The 25,764-nt window shown below is 37.2% G+C and overlaps 1 protein-coding gene across 1 annotated transcript in view; it reads right to left on the bottom strand.

Annotated features, from left to right (window-relative positions):
• Positions 1-2,684: 2,684 nt before the first annotated feature.
• Positions 2,685-25,764, bottom strand: part of LURAP1L (leucine rich adaptor protein 1 like) — a 44,527-nt gene continuing 21,447 nt past the window's right edge. The window contains exon 2 of the mRNA XM_082843133.1: positions 2,685-3,372. Within this exon, the coding sequence (XP_082699259.1) occupies positions 2,995-3,372 (378 nt within the window). The 3' untranslated portion in view covers positions 2,685-2,994. The remainder of the gene's footprint in view (positions 3,373-25,764) is intronic.

The following is a 25,764-nucleotide window of genomic DNA, read 5'->3' as shown; positions in this document are numbered from 1 at the left end:
ATTGTATTTTGATGGGATTGGGGGTCAAAATGCCTGATTGACATTATTCGTGGAGCTCCAAGTGTCTTTACAATTCACCCGGCAGCAAAGGATCATATTGCATTTCTAAAGGTTGGCAAATACCTAGAACTTGATGCTATGCAATTTGGGGCTGACATAGTATAAATACTGAAGTTTCTTTGAAGTTAAGACTTCTAAGTTGGTTATTTTGAGTTCCTTTATTTTCAAAACTCCAAAAATGTAATAGCTTTAAATTGTCTAAATTCCTTACCTCCAATTATCTTATCTTCTCCCCAGTATAAAACAGACAAGAGAGGTTACTGCAACTGAGGAAAATTGCATTTTTCTGGGAGAACACAACTCAGTGCAGGCAGAATAGTTTGAAGGCACTTCAACTTTTTACCCCATTTCCTCGTGGTACTGACAGAGATCAAATATCAAACGCTCCAGGTCATAGATTTGTTATAGGAATTTTTTAGTTGAAAATGCATTCATTCTCTTGAGACCAATGAATATGTCAATAATTAGTGTTGTTTAGTTGCATATTCCCCTCCTCTTAGTAAAATCAACTATCAAAACATTGTTGGCTTATATGTTACTCCATATGTCTAAATTATAGACTCTATATTTGGTATCTTTTACAAAAAAAAAAAACAGGAATAGCTGTAAAGCACATACAACAGTGAAATTTATAGAGCCAAAAAAAAGTTCTCAAGTGTTCTTCCAATGTTCATTATAGGTCCCTTAAAATAAGATGCATAAATGAAAACTATTCTACACATTTCACTCATGCTTGTTCATTTCCTTTGTATAGGGAAGAAATTTATAGCGGGCGTAGGATGGACAGATAGCAGGGGAAGCTGATTGGTAAAAGGAGGGTGTGAAAGAAATTGGCCGGATTGAATTTACAAGCTGAAACAGTGATCTGAGGACAGAAATCATCTTTCCTGTGCCTGGCTTGTTCTAGACAAATCTCAGGGTTTGAAGAGGTTAGAATTTAGCCTCGAAGCCTCGTATAGTCTTGCTGTCTGCTCACTTCTCTCTTGTTGGAAATGTTCTCCTTGCGGTGCTATAGACATACAATTGCATATGTCATTACCCTCTGTTTGAAATTCTTCAGTCTTGGTTCTAATGATGTTTTATCTACTAGATCATAATGCATGCTCTTGGATTTTAATATGGTAAAAAAAAAACTGTGCTACAAATTGCTTGGCTTAATTCCAGATTAAAACCAAACAAATAAAATAGCCAACCCACCAGCCTTTACTAAGTTTAAAATGAAAGAAAGTAGAAAGGGGGAAATAGATGAGGAATAGCTGGCATGTGGCCAACTCCCTGATTTACCTATGAGCACATCACTGACTGGACATGTGATTTCAAGAAAGGGCTCAGAAAGCTCATATTCAAAAATGTAGGTCCTACTGATTTGGAAGAAAAATGATTGCTCACTTTATTTTTGTCAGGGGTTAAGTTTGCATTCTCATCCATACGTTATTATTTTACTACTATAGGTACCAAGTTTTACTGTTAGAATAAGACAGGCTCATGTTTAAGTGCCAGCTTTGACACTTACTGGGAGATTTGACCCTGTTACCTACTTTCTACGTGTTTCATTTTCCTCAAACACAGAACGGAGACAATCCTGACATCGTGAGGTTGTTGTTGATGAGGATTTTATCAGCAATTTATGAAAAAAGGACTACTGTAAAAAACCTATAGGGTCTATATTAATTGGAAATTGAATAATATATAACCTGGAAAGAACAAATTTGACAAGTATGCAATACGTATAATAACAAAGGAAATCTGGGGGAAATCATTTCTTAAGTATAGGCATTTTAAAGTTACAAGTAGAAGGACTTTTTGATTCATATTGTCAAGTGTTTAGTGCAGAAACCTATATCATTACAAAGAACAGCTTGAAATCTCAATAAGATTCACTCACTAGGAATCATCAAGGTAAAATAAATGTAGAGGATTAATAATATTACATCAAAACTAAATGTTCAGTACGAGTGATATTTTCAGATGTCATTTCAGAAAATTAAGAGATTATTTACCCTTCCCAGGATGAAAGGATCTATTAGACTATTAGACTTCTTAAGGGAATAGTGATTCTACTTCCCACTCTATCCATCCATCCATCCATCCATCCATCCATCCATCCATCCATCCATTCATCCATTGTGTGCATCTGTGTCTTTATATATCCTAGAATTGTAAAATGCATGCAGTAAGCATCAACGGAATCTAAAATACAATTAAATTTAGGACACCTTAACCTCTAATCACCTCCATACCTAATCTCAATTATTCTTTGAAATTTGGGAGAATCATATATATAATTACACAACTTAGTCTACAGCTTGACTGATGACAAAATGCTGATCTATGAACAGCAAATTTAACTGAACAGATTGCATAGAGTTGGGGCTTCCAAATGATTGTCATGAGAAGTGTGTGACTAACAGTATTGTTGACTTCACGCTAGGACGTTGTGGCCTAGAAATAATGCCTAGCTTTGTCCCGAGCATTTTGTTCAACCCAACATACAAACAGTAATAAACCTCAGTGTCTTCTGGAAAATGAATCTCTGAAACATTTAAGAATACAAGCAACAACATTAGTTACTATCAGACTTTGGTTTATTGTAAAATTTAGCAAAGTTTATCTTGTAATCCCTGACCCCTTGCCCTGAAAACAGAAGCAAAAACATAATTATTGCTTATTCTTTTCCCCCTACCTTATTTGTGCCACTGTGAAAGAAGGGAGAAAAATCACTGTAATAAATAAAAATAGAGACGTAAGAGAGACAGAGATTAATCAGTCCAGGTGAGAAATACTAGGAGCAACAGAAATACCATCAAGCCGTCCAAAATAAGCTTCTTTTTAAAAGGTTGTCATATTTTAAAAAAAATCACACCAAAAATATAGCAGCGGAGAAGAAGGATAAATACAAGTTAATTGCACACCAATCCCATGCAAAAAACTGGGTCATTGGCCAAAGCAGTAGTATTCAGAATCCAATTTGGGACGCTTGTGCAGTGCGTGTGAGTCCCCTATGACTGAGTTGTCACTGAACTGGTCCAAGTCTGACGGGGTCTCACGGCCTGGGACATCGTCTGCCAAAGTGTCCAGGTAGCTCCCCACGGAGATGCCATCGAGCCCGTCGCTGCCATCATGGAGGCTGTTGTAGCTGCCATATAAGGAGGTGCTCTGACTCTCCAGTAAGCTGCACAGGCTGCCACTGAGACTGCTGCCTCGGCTGGTGATGGTGGCTTTCTCTTCAATCATCCACTTGATGGACTCAATGCTCTCGTTAATGAGGAGCAACTGACGCATGAGCCTGCCGTCTGTGGCTCTGAGGTTAACCTACGGAGGACAGGGAGAGAGGAGAGACCTGCCAGTTACTCTGTGTTCTTGAAAGACCCAAAAGGCATTTAAATTCTGTCTTCTGCAGTCCATGATTTTAAATCCATAGAATAAAATGCAAATTCACTTGAGTGCGGGATCTTTTTGAAAACTGCTGACAAATGGTAGACGTCTTAATCAAAGAACTCACTTCTGTCAGCCCCATCAGGCGCCAAAAGCACGATAAAACTCCACCTGCATCCCTGACCCTGACCAAGCCACCTGGAAGTAACCTATTGAATGGCAGATTCTGTCAAGAATCTTGTTCTCTCTCTGGCCAGATTAATAGTTTATCCATGTTAATTGAGAACATGTGTGTGGACATTGAGAGGTGGGGAGAAGAGGAATGTATAAATTAAGGAATCATCATCGTCATTGCAGCAGCTCCTATTTTTTGAGTGATGATGTGGCAAGCACCAATACAAAACCGAACACTTATTACATTATAACAGTAACCCTGTGCCGTAGGTATTATTATTTTTATCCCCATTTTTTAGATGAAGAAACTGAAATCTAGAAAAAAAAAAAAGTTCAGAGTACAGAAAAGGTCTGCACTTTTTATTTATTTATTTATTTTTTTGCGGTACGCAGGCCTCTCACTGTTGTGGCCTCTCCCGTTGCGGAGCACAGGCTCCGGACGCGCAGGCTCAGTGGCCATGGCTTGCGGGCCCAGCCGCTCCGCGGCATGTGGGATCCTCCCGGACCGGGGCACAAACCCGCGTCCCCTGCATCGGCAGGCGGACTCTCAACCACTGCGCCACCAGGGAAGCCCCAAGGTCTGCACTTTTCATGATTATATTGACAAATATATAATGCTGAATAATGCTTTTATTTTTAAGAAGAACCAAAGTGTTTTAATATTCCCTGAATCCAGAAGTGTGCTGATAAACGAGGCCAATCCACTCTACACAATGAATGTACAGATGTTTTCTGTAGATCTGATTATTTCCTTCAAATTTGTCTAGGGAAGTCCCAATCAAAATTGGATATGAGACTCTGGGGAGGTTCTAGAACTCCCCATAGTGCTTTCTAGGTGTATAGTGTTTTTGATGGTCTTAAGTTACTTCAGAGAAATCTGTCTTCTCAGCCACAAAGCAGAATTTCTTTGTAGGCGCTACAGTTCAATGGGAATATATGTTAACATCAAGGGTGTGGTTGTTCTGGGGAAGGTGGGGAAAGGGAGGCTGCAAGAAGTCTCATGATAGCCCTTGTTCTTGTTGGAACTGAAGAAATAAGGCTCCTACAAAAATGCCAGGGCCTGGACAGGGAGGCAGAGACAAATTTGGCCACCAGAGGTCCTAGTCACACTCATTATGGTTTGAAAGGGATTCCAGTTTCTTCTGTTGGGGTCTTTAACCCAAGAGGCTGGACTTTGCTAATTCTCTCTTTAAGACCCAGGACTAATTCAGATTTGTGGGTTTCTAGAATTCTCAAAGGCACTCGGTCGTGAGTGACTCAAGCCATAAGGGAGAAAGAAGCCTATTGTCTTCAGATGTATGCATTCATATTGTAAAAATATTTCCTGGGTAGGAGTTAATCTATAACTGAAGGGGAACTTTGGATTGAGTGAATATGATAAACAGATATTGGGACAGATGGAATTTCTACAGTGACTTCAAAGATGTAAGATTATAGGTTGAAATGTGTGTGCATACACATACATACGTATGTGTAAATATAAAAAGCATGAAGTACAATTTAAGAACCCTTAATTTTGCTAGGATATTAAATAAAGTAACTTGGGTGACTACCTTATCTTCTCTGAGAAATGCACCAAAAATGCATAGGGGGTCAGCAATGACAATCATTTCTCTCTGAGGTATTCATGAGCAGAACTTAGTAAGTCTTGAGATGCTTTTCTATTTGTGGTGTTGTCTCAATGACCTTGCAGTAATGTTGTGTGGGGGCAGGATGTTTTTTTGGCAATCTTCATATTCAAATACTACCCATACTCCATGAGTCATCAAGATACTGTTCAAATTACAAGCAATACAACCAATATTTACAAATCATCCACAATTTGCTTACATCCACTAAGGAGCCTAGAAAATAAATTGGAGCTGTAGTCTTACAAAATTCTTCAGTTAGTCATCTGTAGCTGATAAAACTTGCTGTGCCCATTGTAGGCGTGGTGCAACAGAGGTGTGACCATTTCCCCGACAGCTCGCAAACGAAACACAGCTGCATTTGTTCACATCCCCACCCTGTCCTGTGAAATTGTTCCCGCACTTGCCCAGCTCTGGGCGTGTTCCTTGTTACTCCCCTCACTTGAAATACTTGACTCTCTTGCTGTCCAGATCCTCCCCTTTCTTGAGGTCCTACTTCTCCCATCAAGCACCACTTGCTGATTCTAGCCTCTTCTGCTGGCCCGCTTAACCTCTCGGTCCTTTTAGTTTGTATCTAACAGTATACCTTAATTTTGTACACTTATGTTGCTACCTATTATTGTGTCTTCTCACTGGTTCTTCAGGTAAGCTTTCAGTTCCTTAAAGAAGCTGTGTCTTACATTTCGTACATCTCTTAAGGTCTGTCTTAAGCATGGATTGCTTTTTTTTTTTTTGGAAATAGTCATAATTTTAGGATCTGAGAAAGTTCAGCTCTTGAGACAACAATAATACACGTTCCCAGCAACTGTATCAACTGGGGGTTAAAACATACTTAGGATAGTTTTTTTCCAGCAGTTTTTGTCTGAGCTAAACAGCGGCTGCATCACATAAAAATTGTTCAGTTTTGTTGAGCAATATGAATGAGAGGGGAGTAGACGCTGAAGTAACAAAAGCTTCCTTTGACCATGAATGATTTATTGAAATAAAAAAAATTCTTTTCTTCTGAAAGCAAACATTCACAGGCCATTGAACCACTGTTAGGGGAAAAATGACAAAAGCAAGTCACTTAGAACGTGTTGATCTGGCTGATAATGATTACAGACTTAACTGTGTCTAACCCTGTGTCCTCCTGGGGAGAGAGTAAACAGCTTCCCACCGTGGGAGCCCCCGGCTCCCTGCCCATTACCTGGCGCTCCAGGCCACTTCACACTGCTTTCTCCTGGAGCTAAGGTGCGATTATGTTACTGCGGATGAACCTTCAAAGTAGGAACAATTCACCACAGGACTAAATCACAGTGTGGCTTCTGTCTCCAGTAGCTGCCCTGCCTTTCCTCACTGTTAGTATGTCAGTCCTTAGGAAGTCTGGCCATCCATTAAAAAGACGGTAGACTTGCCTCTTGGGCAGAAATATGTGTGGTTTTCTCACTTGAGGTCATATAAGATCCCAGGGCTTTACTCTGAAGATATTGGGAGTTGGGAGGCCCTCCTCATTGTCTGAGGTTAAGTGACTCCTCCTTGGAGAGCGCCTGTCTGATCAATCATGGTATCCAGTCCCCACGCTTAGTTGTACACAACATTTCTATGTTTTTATGTTCTCTCATAATACTTATGACTAGTGGAAATCATCTTGCTTATTATTGTTTACTTATTATTTTCTGTATCCCACATGAGCTTGTAAGCATCACAGTGAAGGGGACTTGGTCCCCTTCAAAGATGCAATCCATCTTTGTACTTCATAAGTCTCTCATGCTTTAGGATTGTATCCTAACAGGTCTCTCAACTCTAGACTGAATGAAGCCTGAAGTTTTTTGAACAAGCAATGAACTGGGTCTAGGGTAGAAATTGAAATGGGGGGTCTTGAAAGAGCACATATTCTTTTTTTTTTAATTGGAGTAAAATCGCTTTACAATGTTGTTAGTCTCTGCTGTACAGTGAAATGAATCAGCTATATGTATACCTGTATCCCTGTCCTCTTGGACCTCCCTCCCGAGCTGAGCTCCCTGTGCTATATAGCAGGTTCCCACTGCTATCTATATTACACATGGTAGTGTACTTATGTCAAACCTAATCTCCCAATTCGTCCCACCTTCCCCTTACCCCTCTGTCCACATGTCCGTTCTCTACATCTGTGTCTCTATTCCTACCCTACAAATAGGTTCATCTGTACCATTTTTCTAGATTCCACATATATGCGTTAGTATACGATATTTGTTTTTCTCTTTCTGGCTTACTTCACTTTGTATGACAGACTCAGGGTCCATCCACATCTCTACAAATGACCCAATTTCATTCCTTTTTATGGCTGAGTAATATTCCATTGTATATATGTACCACCTCTTCTTTATCCATTCATCTATCATTGGACATTTAGGTTGTTTCCATGTCCCGGCTATTGTAAATAGTGCTGCAATGAACATTGGGTTACATGTGTCCTTTTGAGTTACGGTTTTCTCAGGGTATATGCCCAGTACTTTGGGATTGCTGGGTCATATGGTAGTTCTATGTTTAGTTTTTTAAGGAACCTCCATACTGTTCTCCATAGTGGCTGCATCAATTTACATTTCCACCAACAGTGCAAAAGGGTTCCCTTTTCTCCACACCCTCTCCGGCATTTATTGTTTGTAGATTTTGTGATGATGGCCATTCTGACTGGTGTAAGGTGATACCTCATTGTAGTTTTGATTTGCATTTCTCTAATAATTAGTGATGTTGAGCATCTTTTCATGGGCCTCTTGGCCATCTGTATGTCTTCTTTGGTGAAATGTCTATTTAGGTCTTCTGCCCAGTTTTTAATTGGATTGTTTTTTTGATATTGAGCTCCGTGAGCTGTTTGTATATTTTGGAGATTAATCCTTTGCTGCTTTGTTTGCAAATATTTTCTCCCATTCTGAGGGTTGTTTTTTCATCTTGTTTATGGTTTCCTTTGCTGTGCAAAAGCTTTGAAGTTTCATTAGGACCCGTTTGTTTATTTCTGTTTTTATTTTCATTACTCTAGGAGGTGGGTCAGAAAAGATCTTGCAAATATTCTTAATAATAAACTTTTCCAGATCTATGTTTTTGTCCAGACTATCATTTTAATACTGCAAGAATACAAAGGTTATGAATTGGCTCAGTGGAATCCAAGAAAGAGAGAAGGTGGTCACATTTTCATTTAATCAGGGAGTTGCCAACTAAGTTGACTTCTTTGGTGATGGTGTGAGGACCACAGGACAGGGCTCTGGCCTGCCACTGCCACCGTCTACCTGTTGACCTTTGGGCAAGGTGGCTTGGTATATACAACTTTCGTATACATGAAGAAGAATCCTGGGGGTTTATTCTGAGCTCCAGTGAGCCACAGGATCCAGTGAACATAGGAAAGCAGTCTGTGAACAAAGACTAATTTCTGCCCAATAATGAAGATTTAATTCAACTGAGGAATCCACCTGTCACTTTTGTTTGCTTTTTATATTGAGGTTTCATTGAAAATGTTATTTGCTAAGAAGATTCTGTAGATCAGATTGTCTCAGGATTACTCTTCATTCTAACATAGTCTCTGATTGTCATTCCTGTGGCCATTTGATTACAAAATTGTTTCTACGACTAGAGAACCATGCAAGCTCTACAGGAGACAGACCAGTCAATTTGCTGCTCCATCTCCGGCAAATTACTTAGCTAGTAAAAAAACTCAAGGCTAAAGTTTGAGCTCTCCATGTGAATTTTAATCACCGTATCAGAAATTGTGTGGTAACAGTAATTTTAGCTTTTGCCATTTGAGTTTCACTAAAAATCGTATTTGTGTCTGCTCCAAGATAAACATACATATCATCTTTAATAGGTCTATATATTAACTGAAATGTGCACATGAGCTGCTGGATGTATCTTCCAAATAGGGACGTTGCTCCCTCCACCTTGTCATCATGCAGGCTTGCACAGCGCCGTGTGTTCATCTCTCTCACAAAGCTCTCCTGCGCCATTTTTATCCTTTTATTTATGGGAATTGACTAATCAGATGAAAGCAAGCCATCTCCCAGTTATAAATCCCTACTCTAAAATCCACAGTATCCATGACCCAAATCCCAAATGTCCAGAAAGCTGTTATATGAATTAGAAGAAAGACTACTTTGCAAGCAAGTTCATAATCATGCACATGAAGAAAGGAAAATAAATAAGATTTACCTTGTAATGTGATGCTCTAATCCTAGCGTGTAAGTAGAAGAAACCAACCGGCATTTTTTTTCAAATTTGTAGTTAGGGGGAGGCCTCTTTTCTAGCCATATTTATTTCTAAATATACAAAAAAAAAAATTCAAAAGCATCTATGTGTACTCATTTAAAGAGCTTTTGTAAAGGTGCTTAGAATATTGTTTTTCCAGCAGTTTATCTGGATATTCCCTTTATATAACCTCCTCATGTCTAAATTTGCTCCCTCTTCAAATTTGCCAAATTCTCATCCTCAGTTTGATGAATACAGAAGATTTTCTGCCTACTCATCCTTAAAATTACCAGCAGTTTTATTAATAGCTGTAATTCTAAAGCACTCCTCTAACTGTTCTCTCAGAGGACCCATAAGGATGTCACTGTCTCTTTACAGTCTGAGAAGACACTCTACAGTATTTGCACCCACTGCTTTTGGTTTAGAATGCTTTAGGAGAAGAGCCTGTAGCATTTACAAGTCAGTGTTATTCTGCCAAAGCTTTCCTCTGCTTTCTTAGCCAGTTCAAAATTTACAACAGAATTTGTTTTGAACTGGGCAACGAAGGATTCCATTTTTATATCAGTCGGCTTCGTCTTCCTCCATTTGAGTTGTTTTTATGTGGAATTGAACATTAACTAAAACAGTTCACTTTTTTCTTAAAACCTCACAGAAGAGTAATTTCCCCAAAGACTAAATTACTACATAAAAACACTATCATCAGCACAGCTGACCGATTGATGTTGTTTTGATAAATTAGAAAGTTGCATCTGGTTTATTTGAAAGGGGCACGTGTGACTCCCCTGAATCTTGAACGTAAATTCCCGCCACCAGGCCTGCTCATGAGATCTGTATAGTGTCTGCTGGCGAGTCCTCTGATTACCAAAGTAAGACAGAGAGCTTTTCAGCCTTATTCGGTCAGGTTTTAGGTCCAGTTGATACTTAGATGCCTATGACGTCATTTCCTTTTCCACATCCTAGTACAGTGAAAATTGTTTTCCTGAGAGCTTTTAATATGTATATGCAAAGTGTAATTTTGGCTAATGTAAGAGACTGTAAATCACCTGAGCTGAAATTCATTTGGAATGATGTCACTAAAACATGGACTCCCCACATTTGTAGCAGAACACAGACCAGCCAAGAAGTGTTTCCACTAACTTATAATAAATGTTCTCTCTGCATGTGCATTTTTTTAATTTAGAACTTAAAATGATATTTTTACATGGAAGACTAGGATATGTTAATGTACCCCTCTGTGATTTGTAGTGGCCATGTTTCCCTTGGGAGGGAAGGAGACAGGGCGGTGTGCTGGTAGATGTTGAATAATTGGCTCCCTGGCAAAACTATGCACACACGTACACACACACAAACAGGCATACATGCATGTAGTAGAAACTGTTCTGATACAAAAGATGTGTAGCACACTCTTCACAAATAACACTAAAATATACAGTACCTTTTATTATAAATTCCATATACTGTAACTAATTGATTCTCAGAGACTGCTTTTGTTCATTTTTGTTGAATTCTTGTATGTACAGCAACTTGTGGTTTCAGTTTCAACCATAATTTAACAAATAGAATTGATCCCAATCCACCTACTCTTTTCTAAATAATTTTTCATCCTTAAATCTGATACGTGATCTGTTGCTAAAGTATTTTTCACCCTAGTACAAATTATATTCATTAAACTGAAGCCTGTTTCAGCCTTAGCACGAGTTACGTCTGAACTTTACTGGTTTGTCAGTGATGGGAGCAGTTTTGCTGAACCGGATAATAGTTTTTGACTGCATGAAGAGTATTTACCAATTTTTTTTGTGCTATTGATAATGTCATAGCTAAGGACATGACACACTTTTAAGCTGAATCTGTAGTATTAACATTTCCCTGTCTTGAGGACAATGAACAAAATTAAGTCAAGTTCTGATTTATAGCATTTTCCAATTTCTGTGCTGTAAATACTCCTACCATGGCCAGTTTCAAGCTACCAATGTGATGTCACTAAACAGGGTTCGTAAGAGATGCTCAGTAGTACAGCATTATGTAGTGTGAAAACCCTGTAGATACAACAGATGTTTTAAATAACCTAAAAAAAGATTAATCGTAAAGTGTAGAAAATAATTACAAAGTGATGATTTTGAGTATCTGTTACCTTTGTTTTTTCATATAAATTATTAATTTGTAGGTTTATATGCATACTTTAAGTTTTAATTGTGACTGTGGTTAAAAACTAGTATGTAAAACTACTAAAAATTTAACAAACATCTCCCACACCCACGTAGGAGTCGGCTCCAGTCTACCACTGAAGGTATAGAATAGAGGCTTTCCCTAATCTACTGTGTTTGTGATAAGTAGATTTAGAGATTTTCGTTTTTCCCCTTAGGCCATTTTTTAATGGAGGATTACAAGCTCAATGGAATTTTATCTTTTCCCCTAAGAAGAATTTGAGGGAGATATAAAATATTTATACCAAAGTTATTAGTGTTTTTTTATGGAAAGGTTTCAAATACTGAATGTAGATTATTCTTTAAGCATCATGGAGATATAAAATGTATTTGGAAAGGGAATAATCAAGATGCCTAAAACTCACTTAAGTATTTGCATTTCTGTATTATAATTTTTGATAGTTTATTTCTAAAATCTGCTGTGAACTTCTCTATCTTGGTAAACAGAAGGAAGTAGACCCAAGCAGAATCAAGTAGTAAGAGGCCACCACCATAAACAGAGTATTTCTAATTCAGAATTATTCAGCAATGCACTTAAGGGCTGTTGAGGGAATAGGACATTAGTCCTTTTTCCCCATGGTCCTGAACATCCCTACGCGTACAAATGCTCAATCTTCTCTTTCAGTAATTACTGGATATTGATATTAGATCTGTTTGTCACAGTCCTTTTGCTCCCTTTTTCTTCCTCAGTCCCTCAACTCTTTCTGATCTGCTATCTGCAGCCCAGTAGTCCTTCAGGAACCCTACATTTTTTCCTTTTTCTTGAGTATGAGAGAACTGAGTTGCAAGGAAAATTAATCTTTGCAATTGTTAGAAAGTAACATTCACCAGTGAGTAAAATTAAGTGAGGAAGCAGCCTCTGCAACAGAATAAAGCACCTGGCCCTTGCTCCTTAGAGCAGTGCTTCTTGACATATGGATCACCTTGGAATCCTGTTAAAATTCAGATTCTCTTCACTAGTTCTGTGATCCTGCATTTCTAACAAGTTCCCAGTGGATGCCAGTACAGGTGGGCAGCCTCTAAGATATCTCCCAATAAACCCCCTCTCTCCTGGGATCTACATCCTTGTGTAGTTCCCTGCCCTTGAGTGCAGACTGGACCTACTGACTAGTTTCTCAGGAATAGAATATGGCAAAGATGATGGGATGTCACTTCTGAGAAAAGGTTACAAAAAGACTGTGCTTTCTGTCTTGGGTATACTCTCCCACTTGCTCTGAGGAGAGCCATCTGCCAGGCTGTGAACTGTCCTATTGTGAGATCTCCATGATAAGGAACTGATATCTCAGGACAACAGCTAGCAAGGCGCTAGGGCTGCCATGTGCTACTGGCTATGTGAGTGAGCTTGGAAGCAGATGCTCCCTGAATAGGGCCTTGATGTGACAGCAGCCCCAACTGACGTGCTGATTGCAGACTTGGAAGAGACCCTAATCCAGAGTCACTCAGTTTATCTGTGCCCAGACTTCTGACTCATAGAAACTGTGAGATAACACGTTTGTTGTTTACCTTGTTAAGTTTTGGAGTATTTGTTATGCAGTGGGGATAACTAATACACCAATGCTGTTGGTATATGGGTTACACTATGAGTAGCAAGGATCTAGATATCTTTCTACTTGTGGATAATTTTGAATGATAGATGCTGGACCACCATGTCTGTGGAATGCTACACTATTGATACATTGTTTTATATTTTGAAAAAGGTAAAAAATCGAGTAAGTAGTTAAATGTTTATCTTGAACAAGAAATGTTCAAGGGACTCAAGGTCTTCATTGAGGCACCATCTGTATCTCCCATAGGACCACCTTTCTTCTCCCTAAGAAAAGATGGCTTATTACCCTCAAGGAGAAATGACAAATGATATCTCTGGTATTTAGTGACACAGATGATGCTTTCAATAGATACCACTTATAAATAATACTCCTTATAATTTGATGGTCATAAAATGGAGGGTATAAGATAATAAATGTAAATAATAACATTCAGATATAGTTTAAGAACTTAGAATACACTAAGATTAACTATACTAATATCTTTGAATTTCCAATATTGACAAATTGACTAAATTACACTCTTGCTTTTCAAAATTCTTCATTTAATTCGAAGAATTCACTTTAATTTGGCCTCACTAGGGGAAAGGAAGGAGGAGATTAGGTTAAGGATAAAACCTGTATTTACTGAGTGCCTCCTATGAGCCAGACTTGTATTTCCTATATTAACCCATCTTCTTTAGAAAGGGCCTTCTGTAGAATGGTCCTTTTGCATAGGAAATGTAACTGAGGCACTGGCATTTTTTTTTAGAACCATTCATTTTTTTACGTAATGTTGATAATTTGGTAATATTTGGAATATTCCACTTTATGATGAAGATTAGTTTTCTTTTCTTTTTCATATGATGCCTAAACACTGACTAAATATTTTCATTTGGGAAAATTTGGGTGGGGCTCTCCAGATGACACAAGTTGGAGCAGTGATCTCACACCCTGAAGAGCGGCCAGTGAGAAACACCTGCCATATTCCAACATCCGTTGATCATACGCTGACTTTTTTTATCGAGTGATTTTGTCTCATTAAAAAAAAAAAAAGAACAGCTTTAGGGATATTAGTAAACATATCTGTCATTGATTACCTGCTACTTATATGCCATGCCTTAAATATTAACTTATCTAATACATTTAATGTCATTATCACAACAAATCTGGGAAGCTGATTATTATTCTCATTGTGGTTCCAATCTGACATATAAAGAGCTTGGAAGTTACCACTCCTATCTTCCCAACAAGAAAGAAACTTAAACTGAAAATCCACAACTTTTCTTAGATCCCTCAGAGACTTGATGTCACAGGGTAAACTGCTGTCCCCAGGAGACAAAGAGGTGGCTACAGAGGATCATAGCTAACCGAAAACAGATGCCCAGAAGCAGGAGGCCCATCTGGAGCCAATTATCAGTAGGAAGACTTAAAGTTGTTAATTGATGAGTGCTGGAGATTCAGTGTGGACTACCTTGAGAGTTAAAAACTTCAGGGGGAGCCCCACACTTTCATGAGTTTTTCCTCCTGCAACCCCACCAGGTTCTCACTATCCCCGATGCTGCTGGCACAGACAGGGGGAAAGTGAGCCCTCTCAAATATGCCCAGAGCTCTCCGTTCTCCTGCACAAGGCCTGCTGTCAAGGGAAACGGTTTTACCAGAGCCTCACTGATTGGGGTTTTACCAAAGCCTAACTAACCTGGGGGAAGGGAAATGCCCAACTCAGGCTCCGGAAAAGACTGAGACCTAATCATGGACTACAGAATGCCTCTCCTTCCCTACACCTAACATCACATCGATAGGGCTTCTGCATAAGAAAAGGGATTACAGCTAAAAGTACTACAGGCCTCAGGCTCTATTTGAGGAGTCTCTAGAAAACCCAAAGACAACAGAATAGACATAAAAAAGATCCTAGAGGAAATATTATTCTCTGATAACTACAGCTACAGCGTACAGTAAACACAATCTAACTCTTAGTCAGATAAATATAAAACCTCACATCAAAGACCTATTTATCCCAGTTCCTTTTATATCATATACAGCTTTCAGCCAGGAATGATAAGACATGCTAAAAAGCAAAAAAGTCTGAAGAGACAGAGCAAGCATCAGAACCAGACTCAGATATGGCACACATTTTGGAATTCTTAGACTGGGAATTTAAAATAACTATGATTAATATGCTAAGGGATCTAATGAAGAAAGGCAACATGCAAGGACAGGTGGGTAATGTGAGCAGAGAGATAATTTGCAGAAAGGATCAAAAGGAAATGCTATAAGTCAAAAACACTAAAATATAAATGAAGAATGCTTTTGATGAATGTATCAGTAGACTGGACACAGCCAAGGAAAGGATCAGTGAGCTCAAGTTTAAATGTCTCTTCAGTGATGTGCTGGGGCATAACCTAAGAGGCCTACCAAAGCATAATTTAACTGTCTATGGGGAGATACCTTTGTGTGACCCGTAATTTACTAATTTGGCCCAGGTTAATGAAGTTGTAAGTTGACTTGTAGATTTGTGTTTGGAAGACATGAAAATGATTTCTGTCCAGTGAAAAATAATAAATCTCAAAGTTATGGTTTTACTGTCCCACTCCACATTAAACAGTTTTGTCTCTAACCAAATAATTTCATATGTCTTTCCTGAGAAAATATATAAACTATTCCTCTCTTTTGGACCAGCTATATCATCTTGATGCTTCTCTCATTAAATGAGCTAAATAAATCTTCAACACGTGCTCCCTCTGTTTGTACGAGAGCCATATTTCCAACTACTTAATAATTACACTTTGATAGGGTTGGAGGTTGCCGTCAAGATGCCTAGTGTGCTCACTTGCTGGAACTAGTTAAACAGAGTTGCCCAGGAAGTGGCCTCTGGAGTGAAATCACAAATAGCAATTGAACTTTATCTTCTCGGACCTTAGTTTTCTTCTGACTTGGTGCTTTTTATTCTGGTTTGTTTGCTTTGTTGTTATTGTTCTGGATTTTTGGCTAATCGTTTTGCTTAACTTACTGTTTAGGTAATATCCACTTCCACAACTGGGTACTGAACTCTCCTGTATAAAAAATATGTGTGAAATAGCCAATTCCAGGGACTTGTGTACTGAACCCCTAGGCCACTCAAGGTCATATAATCTATAAATTATTCCCCATTTGGGGTAGCTCTAATTGGCAATCTGGTTTCATGATGTGTTCACTTGGGGATCTCTGTTAGGTTGATGGGAATCTATTCTCTGTTGGGTGAGAGATGACAAGGAATATGGTTAGTCGTTCTATACTGTTTGTTTGTCTTTTGGTGTGCTCAAATCCATGTATAAAATATTATTTCCATTGATTAGTAGAGTAACTCTTTGAGAATGTGTGCTTTGCATTTTCTAGTGCCCTGTGTCTGGGGTGGTAGAACTAAAGTTTCAAGTCCTGTTCGTGGCTATTTAATTGAGAAAAACCTTTTACTGCTCACCGATAAGAAAACAAAATATTTCCCTACTTCTAGAGTATACTAACAAATTATAAAGTCTCTTAGGCAAAAAGAGAATTTTCTAATTAGAGACATAATAAATACTTGCAAAATTTTAATATTCCCAGAATTTCAAGAAAATAAAAAAATCGAACTCTAGTATATTGAATGCACTGACATTTTAAGGAAAAAAAAGTCCTCACAGTGTTATCGCAGAAGCATCAAAGTGAATCTTTAGACATGAATTGGTTTGGTAATTTTAGGTTATAATCACAGAATACCTTTTCCTTTTTTCAGCTTTTTTCAGTATGGAGACTAAACATACAATTTTATTTTATTTTTTAAGATTTGGATTTATTTTCTAATGAAGAGACCAGTTAATACTAAATTCCTAAATTTCTTATACTGGTTTACTGTGAGATAAGCTAATGTTTCTTCCATATATTGAGATTAAGAAAATATGCAATTACGTATTCAACTATATTGCATTATAACTCTTAATCTTTTTGATTCAACTGTAATTATGTTCTGTACTGTGTCAGTTTAAACATAATTTGCAAGATATTTATTAATTTTAGAACTTTAATATAAATCAAGTTAATAACTAAAAATCTATGGATATCTAATTTCTAAGGAAAATAGAATATTGAAACATGGGACACCAATTTGTTATGTATATCTTTGCTTTTAATTTTAACAGTAATAACGTGACTATATCTTTGGGTCATTTTAATGAACATATTTTTCCATCTACAAAAGTGTTAAAGGTATGCCTTTGGCTGTGGAGATCTTACAGTGTAGTGGTGTAAGCTTTGCTGGTCTCCTAAAATGCTTATGTATGACAGACAGTGACTACTTTCCAGTTTTTCTCCGAACGAATAGTAAGTTTGATTAAAAATTATGGCTTATATGTGTTGTTGAGATTAAACTAGAAATAAACATGGCAAAGGACTATAACTAAATGTTTTTGCTTATCAAAGAGGAGAGTATTTTTGTTCTCAGTTAATACGGTTTGTTCCAGAATGTGAAAGGAGATAGTAAAGAACAGAACTTAAATTGAAATAGAAACTGAGTAAATATGCCAACAAATCCAAACTATATTTGCCTTGAATTATCATATCTACAAAGAATGATTCTGGAAAAAAAGCAATAAAATGTGTCAAAATGTTGGTAAAATTTGCTCAGTTTTGATGGATTAATTAGGAGATAAATTTTTAAAAATCTAAATCTTTATTAGAAGAAAAAAACAAATAGGTTTAAAACAATGAATAACTACAAATTTCATTAAATATTAAACAGTTTAGTTATCAAAGATATTTAGACAATATGTTAGGAGACAGTTTTTTATAAAGGAGTTTGTGGATAAATTACTACTATTATTACTGCAAAGCTAGAACTTGTTTTTCTTTTTCCCTCTGTTGGAATGAAAAATTGGTGTAGAAGAATTTAGTTTGCTCTTAACAAGAGGAAGTAAAAGGTTATTCTTCTGTGTAATCTGCCCAGATAGCAGAGATTCCTTATCTAACCTGAAAAGTTTCCATTCTTTGTGTTGACTTTGGCATGTCCTTGATTAAAAAAAAAAAAAAAAAAAAAAAAAAAGTTGCTTAAAGAGTTATTGAGTGACTTAAAAATTGTGTTGTATTCTTAACTCCAAACTATGACCATTCATTATTTCCAGGCACATATGCTTGTGTTTTAATCAAACAACTAAATCTATTCTAATAATACTTTAACCCTTTTAATTTTACCTTCTCAAGATAAGACCCCAAATTCAGGGGTGCATTTTTTATATATCTTTTACACCCAAGCTAGTCTTTAGGGTCTCTGCAAAGGCACCCATTTGCTAGACAGCAGCCACAGCAAATGACTGGACACGCCTGTGTTCTTTATTTCCAATGGCTTTCTCTCTCTGATTATCTGTGATTCAGTATATATCTAGTACTGTGATGATCCAGTGCTCATAATCTTATTGAGCCCTTTCCATTTTCTGCAGATAGCTTAATGATGCCTCTGGCACTGAAGATTATCAATAACTAAACTTATATGCTTCTATCTTTAGTCTTTTAGAAATTAAAGTGTTTAAACTGCCCCTTTGCATGATACCATCTTAAAAAATTACTGTGTTTGATTTATTTTAAATGAACTTATTTAGCCCTTTAAATGACATTGCCTCAAAAACTATATTTATTTTTCCAATTTAGTATTCTCCTAGAATTTTACTCTAATTAGATGATTTCACCTGGATGTGTAAGAGTTTGCTCTTCTTTGAATGTGATGTAGTTTGTCATGTTTATATCTACACTGATCTATTTCTGTGTAGATATATTCTCTATTTCTATTTCTGTATGTTTAAAAACATACAATGCTTTTAAAACAGAGGTGATGGCTGACTTATTATTTATTTATATCAATGATGTCCTGTGACTCAATTACCCACTGATGGGGTAGTTTGTTGAGAACAACAAGGAAACCTAAAACCTTGATTCTAGTTTTGGTTCCATTAGTAACTTAACCTATGACTTGTAATAAGTTACCTAATCTTCCAATGCCTACATTTTCCTGTTGTTAGGTAAGAATATTGGAGATTATCTTTAAGATTCCTTCCAGGCCTAAAATGTCTTGATTCTCCAAAATATCACATTAATAGTATATGATCAATATACAGTTTGCAAAGAAAAGTGAAATTTCCCCCATGTGTCCAATAGAACACTGTTGGAATGATCCCAGAGTTTGATTCTGGGACATGACTGCATTGGTAGAAAGAGTTTACACATGATTAAGGGATCTTATAAGGCAGAGAGTTTTTCAAGACATGGCAGAAACAGATATAGTGATAACAATCAAAGGCAAAGACAAATGACAAAGAAGTGGTAAGCAGGGACTCCTCCAGTGCAATGGGTCTATCCTATCCATTAATCCTAGTTTCTGACTGGGATTATTAGTATTCAATCCATGGCAAGTCAACAAAGGTATGTTGAATGAAGAAACGGGTGAGGGAGAAAAATAACTGGTCCATATGTCTATGGTAATGTAGCAGAGAATAAGTATGGATTAATTTTCTTTGGGAAAAGAAGACCTATGTCAGTTGCATAATGACAAACAAGATGGATTTGGATAGAGAGAGATGAGTATGGGTGGCTTATGTCAAGAAGGACATTATAATTTGAGCCTGTAATGAAGAAAATAGGCAAAGACTAGAGATGTAGAAGTTCACTTCCTGATCGGGGAAGTGGCAAGCCAACCAGAGGTGCCGAGGATCAAGAATGTTTTTGGAGGTGAAGGTGAGAATGTAATTTGGAGGCATGTCATGGAGAGTGTGGAGTGCTGAGCAAGGGTAAGAAATGCTGCGAGAGTCCATGCTGTAGAAAAGCTCACCATATTGTCTTAAACAGAAGCTCTTGATTAGGATATCACCACACTGCTATGCTGCGGGTTACTGACTCTAAGCTGCCCTCAGAAGAGCTTCACGGGGCTTCATTAGTATCTCAGGCCTATTTTCAGTGTGGACAAAATTTTACTAATTGCAACAACAAAAGATATTAAAGAAAACAATTTGGCTGTGTAGAGAAGTTAGCTAAGGACTAGAGCTTAGACTGACACCAGGCCACCTTTATCTTGTGCATCTTTTTCTAGAGTTTTGCCAAACTGTAAATAACCTACTACTTCACGCTCCTGAATCCAAAGTGATAGATTCTTTCTTAGGAGGAATCGGGCTGAGCATTCAGAAAACGTCTATTTGTACATGTGAAGCAAGGCTGTTTTCCATTTTTTAATCAGGAGCAAAGATGTGGGTAAAATGCTTTTCAAGCATATGACACAGAAAGGCCCAGAGGTCTTGACTCCAAATTCTTATTCTGATCTCCCATTTCCTCCCCATAAACGCAGTCTTACTGTTCTTAAAATTCTCATGACAAATATGTTCTTCCTCTTGAGTTTTGGCTTCCTATTTAGGGACATACTTAAATTTCTCTGAAGTCTATGTTTATGCTGCCTTTTTTTTTTTTTTTTAATGAACACAAAAGAGGTTTGTTACATGCCTTGCAACTTAATTGCTGAACACACTTTATGTTTTAAATGAGTGCATTTAAAAAAGTTCTTAAGGCAAGATTTCCTTTTTAAATTGTATCCTTATAGCAGTTTAAGAAGTTAATGTAGTAATAATTTCTTTAAATGAATGATGATTTGAGAATCTCGTTTTCCTTAAGAAGAAAAACAAATAGCCTGGTGCTCCATTCTGTGGAACAAGGATATAGATTCCTAAGATATATGGTGATTCCTGATTCATTTCACTCTGAGCAACTTTCTTGACAGCTTTAGCCATCTTTAATATACTTAACCACTTTCAAAATAATATCTCATGCTACTTCAGAGAGATGCAGCTAGACTCAGTTCAGTATAGTTTGTGGAGTGGTTAGATGTTCTTGGATAAAAGAACATCTATGTGGAACTATGTGGAATTGCAGTATGATTATCATAATTAGGAGATCTCATTCTCAGCTTTTGCAACTCATGGGAAAATATTTTTGTACCAAGGCTAAGAATTTGATCTGTATCATTATGTGAAAGCCCTAAATATTTTCAGTTGCTTTTGCACCTTAACTTTATGCTTAGTCAAAATTAAGAGGTATCAGTTTCTGTTTAAGCTTGTCAAGAAAAGACTACCATCCAGACACTATTTCTTTTTCTCTGTGAAAACTACAAAGTTATTCGACGTTCAAATAATCTTAACAGAATCTTGCTCATACATTGGTAATATCACTTTACAGAAACACTTTACCTAACCGTTTTCTCTAAATAAACTAAGGAACAATAGATTTTTTTGTTTTATTTTGTTTTTTCCTTTTTGATTCAGTATATTTGGGCATTTCTTTGCTACATCTTTATGAAGTTCCAGACTTAAACAGTGTAGGAAAATGGTGTCCCAGGCAGACTGGTATCCTAGAAAGAACTTGGGTTTGGATCTTGAAAGATCAGGGATAAAATACAATTATTCCACTAATTAGCTCTTAGATTTTGGTCAATGAGACATGTTACTTAGTATTTTCTCTATACCAATGTTTTCACCCAGAAGATGGCATATGTTACCTACTGGATTACTATATTAGTATGGTTGGAAGAACTGCATGGAATAATGTATACACATAGCATAGAGCCTGGCCCAATGGTGTTCAATAAAACTTAGTTAACTCCTGGACTTTATAGCAGTAAATGCCTACATTGGGAAAAGAAAAAAAAAAAAAAAAAATCACAAATCAACAATCTGACTTTACACTTAAAGGAACTATAAAAAGGAGAACAAACTAAACTCAAAATTAGCAGAAAGAGGGCTTCCCTGGTGGCGCAGTGGTTGAGAGTCCGCCTGCCGATGCAGGGGACATAGGTTCGTGCCCCGGTCCGGGAGGATCCCACGTGCCGTACAGCGGCTGGGCCCGTGAGCCGTGGCCGCTGGGCCTGCGCGTCCGGAGTCTGTGCTCCGCAATGGGAGAGGCCACAACAGTGAGAGGCCCGCATACCGCAAAAAAATAAAATAAAATAAAAAAAAAATTAGCAGAAAGAAGGAAATTAAAAAAAATTAAAACAGAAGTAAACAGAATAGAAAATAGAAAAGTGATAAAAAATAAATAAGTGAAACTGAGTTGCTTTTTAAAAAGATTAACAAAATTGACAAACCCTTAGCTAGACTAAGGAAAAAAGAGAGCAGGTTTAAATAACAAAAATCAGAAATAAAATAGGAAGCATTAAAACTGATGCCACAGAAGAAATAAAAAGGGTTATAAGAGACTACTGTGAACAATTATACACCAACAAATTGGATAACCTAGTTGAAATGGAGACATTTCTAGAAACATAAAACCTACCAAGACTGAATCATATATAAATAAAACCTAAACAGGCCTATGATGACATTCATGACAGGCTACCTCCAAAAAAGGAACCTTGGTGTACTGAATATCTTAAGCTGAAGGAGCTTGAGAAGACAGCAGAAGCAGGAAGGTCACTCTGACCACCTTTCCCCACTCTTCTCCTGAAACAGGTCCTGAAACTCTCAGGTGAGAGGTGCCTTCCCTATCTTCAGAGGAAAGAAGCATCCTTATCTTCGAAGGCCCTTGCCTTTGCTCTTGCCCTCGCTGAAAAGAATCTGAACCAACAGGCCTTGCTAAGTTTCCTCCAGTTTATTATACTGAGCTCCTACTCTTCGACCTATGATATTTCTCCATGATTGTCCACTTTTCAGCAAACCTAACATAAAAGTACTCAGTTTTAATTATTTCTTCATGTCTTCATTTCCTTATGCAGGCTCCCATGTCACATAAACTTTATATTAAATAAACAAATTTGTATGCTTTTCTCCTGTTACTATGCCTTTGTCGGTTTAATTTTCAGACGCAGCTGCGGGCCTAAGAGGGTCAAGGAAAACTTTTTTCTCCCCTATACCTATAATTAGTAGGAAGGTTGGATCATCAGTCAAAAACCTCCCTACAAGGAAAAGACCAGAAACAGAAAGCTTCACTGGAGAATTCTACCAAACATTTAAAGAAGAATTAAGAACAATCCCTCTCAAACTCTTCCAAAGACTTGAAGAGGAGGGAGTACTTCCTAAGTCATTTTATGAGGCAGCATTACCCTGACACCAAAATCAAAGATACCATACAATAAGAAAACTGTAAACAGATAGCCCTGATTAACACTGATGCAAAAATCCTCAACAAAATACTAGCAGATAGAATTAAAAAAAATAAATTTAAAGGATTATATGCTATGACCAAGTAGGACTTACTCTTGGAATGCAAAGATGATTCAACATAGGAAAATCAATCAAATATACCACACTAACAGACTGAAGGACAAAAAACACATGATCATCTCAATTGATGCAGAAAAAGCATTTGACAAAATTTGGCATCCTTTCCTGATAAGAACACTCAACAAACTAGGAATAGAAGGAAATTACCTCAACAAAATAAAAGATATGTATTAAAAGCCCACATCTGATATGATACCCAATGGTGAAAAGCTGAAAGCTTTACCTTTCAGGTCAAGGACAAGGCAAGAATGCCCTCTCTCACCACCTCTATTCAACAGTACTGGAAGTACTAGACAGAACAGTTAGGTAAGAGAAATAAATAAAAGGCATTCAAATCAGAAATGAAGAAGTAAAATATCTCTGGTCATAGACGAATTCATCTTATATCTAGAAAACCCTAAATCGTACACACACACACACACAGACAAAACTGTTAGAACAAACAAATTCAGCAAAGTTGCAGGATATAAAATCAGCGTACAAAAACCAGTTGCATTTCTATACAGTAACAATGAACAATCTGAAAAGGAAATTAAGAAAATAATTCCATTATAAAAGCATCAAAAGAATAAAATACACTGGAATAAACTTGACCAGAGAGTGAAAGACTTGTATGCTGAAAAGTACAAAATGTTGCTGAAATAAATTAAAGAGGAAACAAATAAATGGGAAGACATTCTGTATTTATGAATTGGAAGGTTTAATAGTGTTAAAATGTTCATACTACCCTAAGTGATCTGCAGATTCAGTGCAATCCCTATAAAAATCCCAGTGGCATTGTTTGCAGAAATAGAAAAAAATCCTAAGATTCATATGGAATCTCAGAGGACCCTAAACAGCCAAAACAATCTTCAGAAAGAAAAAAAAAAAACTGGAAACCTCACTTTTCCTGAAGTGAAGACATGTTACAAAGCTACAGTAATCAAAATAGTATGGTACTGGCACAAAGACAGGCATAGAGGCAAACGGAACAGAATAGAGAGCCAGAAATAAAACCTTCTGTATGTGGTCACATTATCTTCAACAAGGGTGCCAAGGCTACACAATGCAGGAGGGATAGGCTCTTCAACAAATGGTGTTGGAAAAACTGGATATATGCATACGAAAGAATGAAGTTGAATTCTTACCTTAAACTATTTACAAAAATTAACTCAAAACTGATTAAACACTTAAACCTGAGACTCAAAAGTATAAAACTCCTAGAAGAAAACCTGAGGGAAAGGCTTCATGGCATTGGATTGGCAATGTTTTGTTTTTTTGGATATGACACCAAAAGATCAGACAACAAAAGCAAAAAATAGACAAATGGGACTACATCGAACTTTAAAACTTCTGTGGAGCAAAGGAAACAATCAACAGAATGAAAAGGAAACCTATGGAATGGGAGTATATCTGTAAACCACATATCTGAAAAGGGGTTAATATCCAGAGCACACAAAGAACTCCTGCAGCATAAAAACAAAAAAAAAAACAAATAATGGGATTTAAAATAGGTAAAGGACTTGAACAGACATTTCTCCAAAGAAGATATACAAATGGCAAATAATCATATGAAAAGATGCCCTGTATCACTAATCCTCAGGGAAATGTTAATCAAAACCACAATGAAGTATCATTTCAGACTTGTTAGGATGGCCACTATCCAAAAAAATCATTCAGTAAGAAGTGTGGGTGAGGATGTGGAGAACTGGAACCCTTGGCACTATTGGTAGGAATGTAAAATGGTGGTTATTATGGAAAACAGTACGGCGGGTCCTCAAAAAAATTAAAAACAGGATTACCGTGTGATCCAGCAATCCCACTTCTGGGTATATAGCCAATAGAATTGAAAATAGAATCTCAAAGAATGACTTATGTTCATTGCAGCATTACAGCTTTCCTCAGCTATCCAAAAGTAGAACATTCCTATGAAACCTTTCCTAAGCTGAAATGTCATAAATGGTAGAAGCAATTGCCTTTTTTTGTGGAAGGAAAAACACTTTCCATATGTCTTCAGTTAGCAAAAACAGGTACAGTACTAGTGTAGGTCTTTTGTAAAAGCGAAGTGGCATAAAGCAAACTTTTGAAAAATGTGGGATACCTGTATTCACAATAGCCAAGAGGTGGAATCAACCTAAATGTCCAACAAGAGATGAATGGATAAAAAAAAATGTGATGTGTGAAATGTGTGTATGTGAAACACATACAGTGTAATATTATTCAGCCATTAAAAAAAAAGGAAATTCTGTCATTGGCTACAACATGGATAAATCTTGAGGACATTATGCTAAGTGAAACAAGCAAGGCAGAAAAACACAAATACAGTTGTCCCTCCATATCCACTGGGGATCGGTTCCGTGACCCACTGAGG

Source organism: Leucopleurus acutus (genome assembly GCF_964270905.1).
Source record: "Leucopleurus acutus genome assembly, chromosome: 7".
NCBI lineage: Eukaryota > Metazoa > Chordata > Mammalia > Artiodactyla > Delphinidae > Leucopleurus > Leucopleurus acutus.
This window is presented reverse-complemented; position numbering and strand designations above follow the sequence as displayed.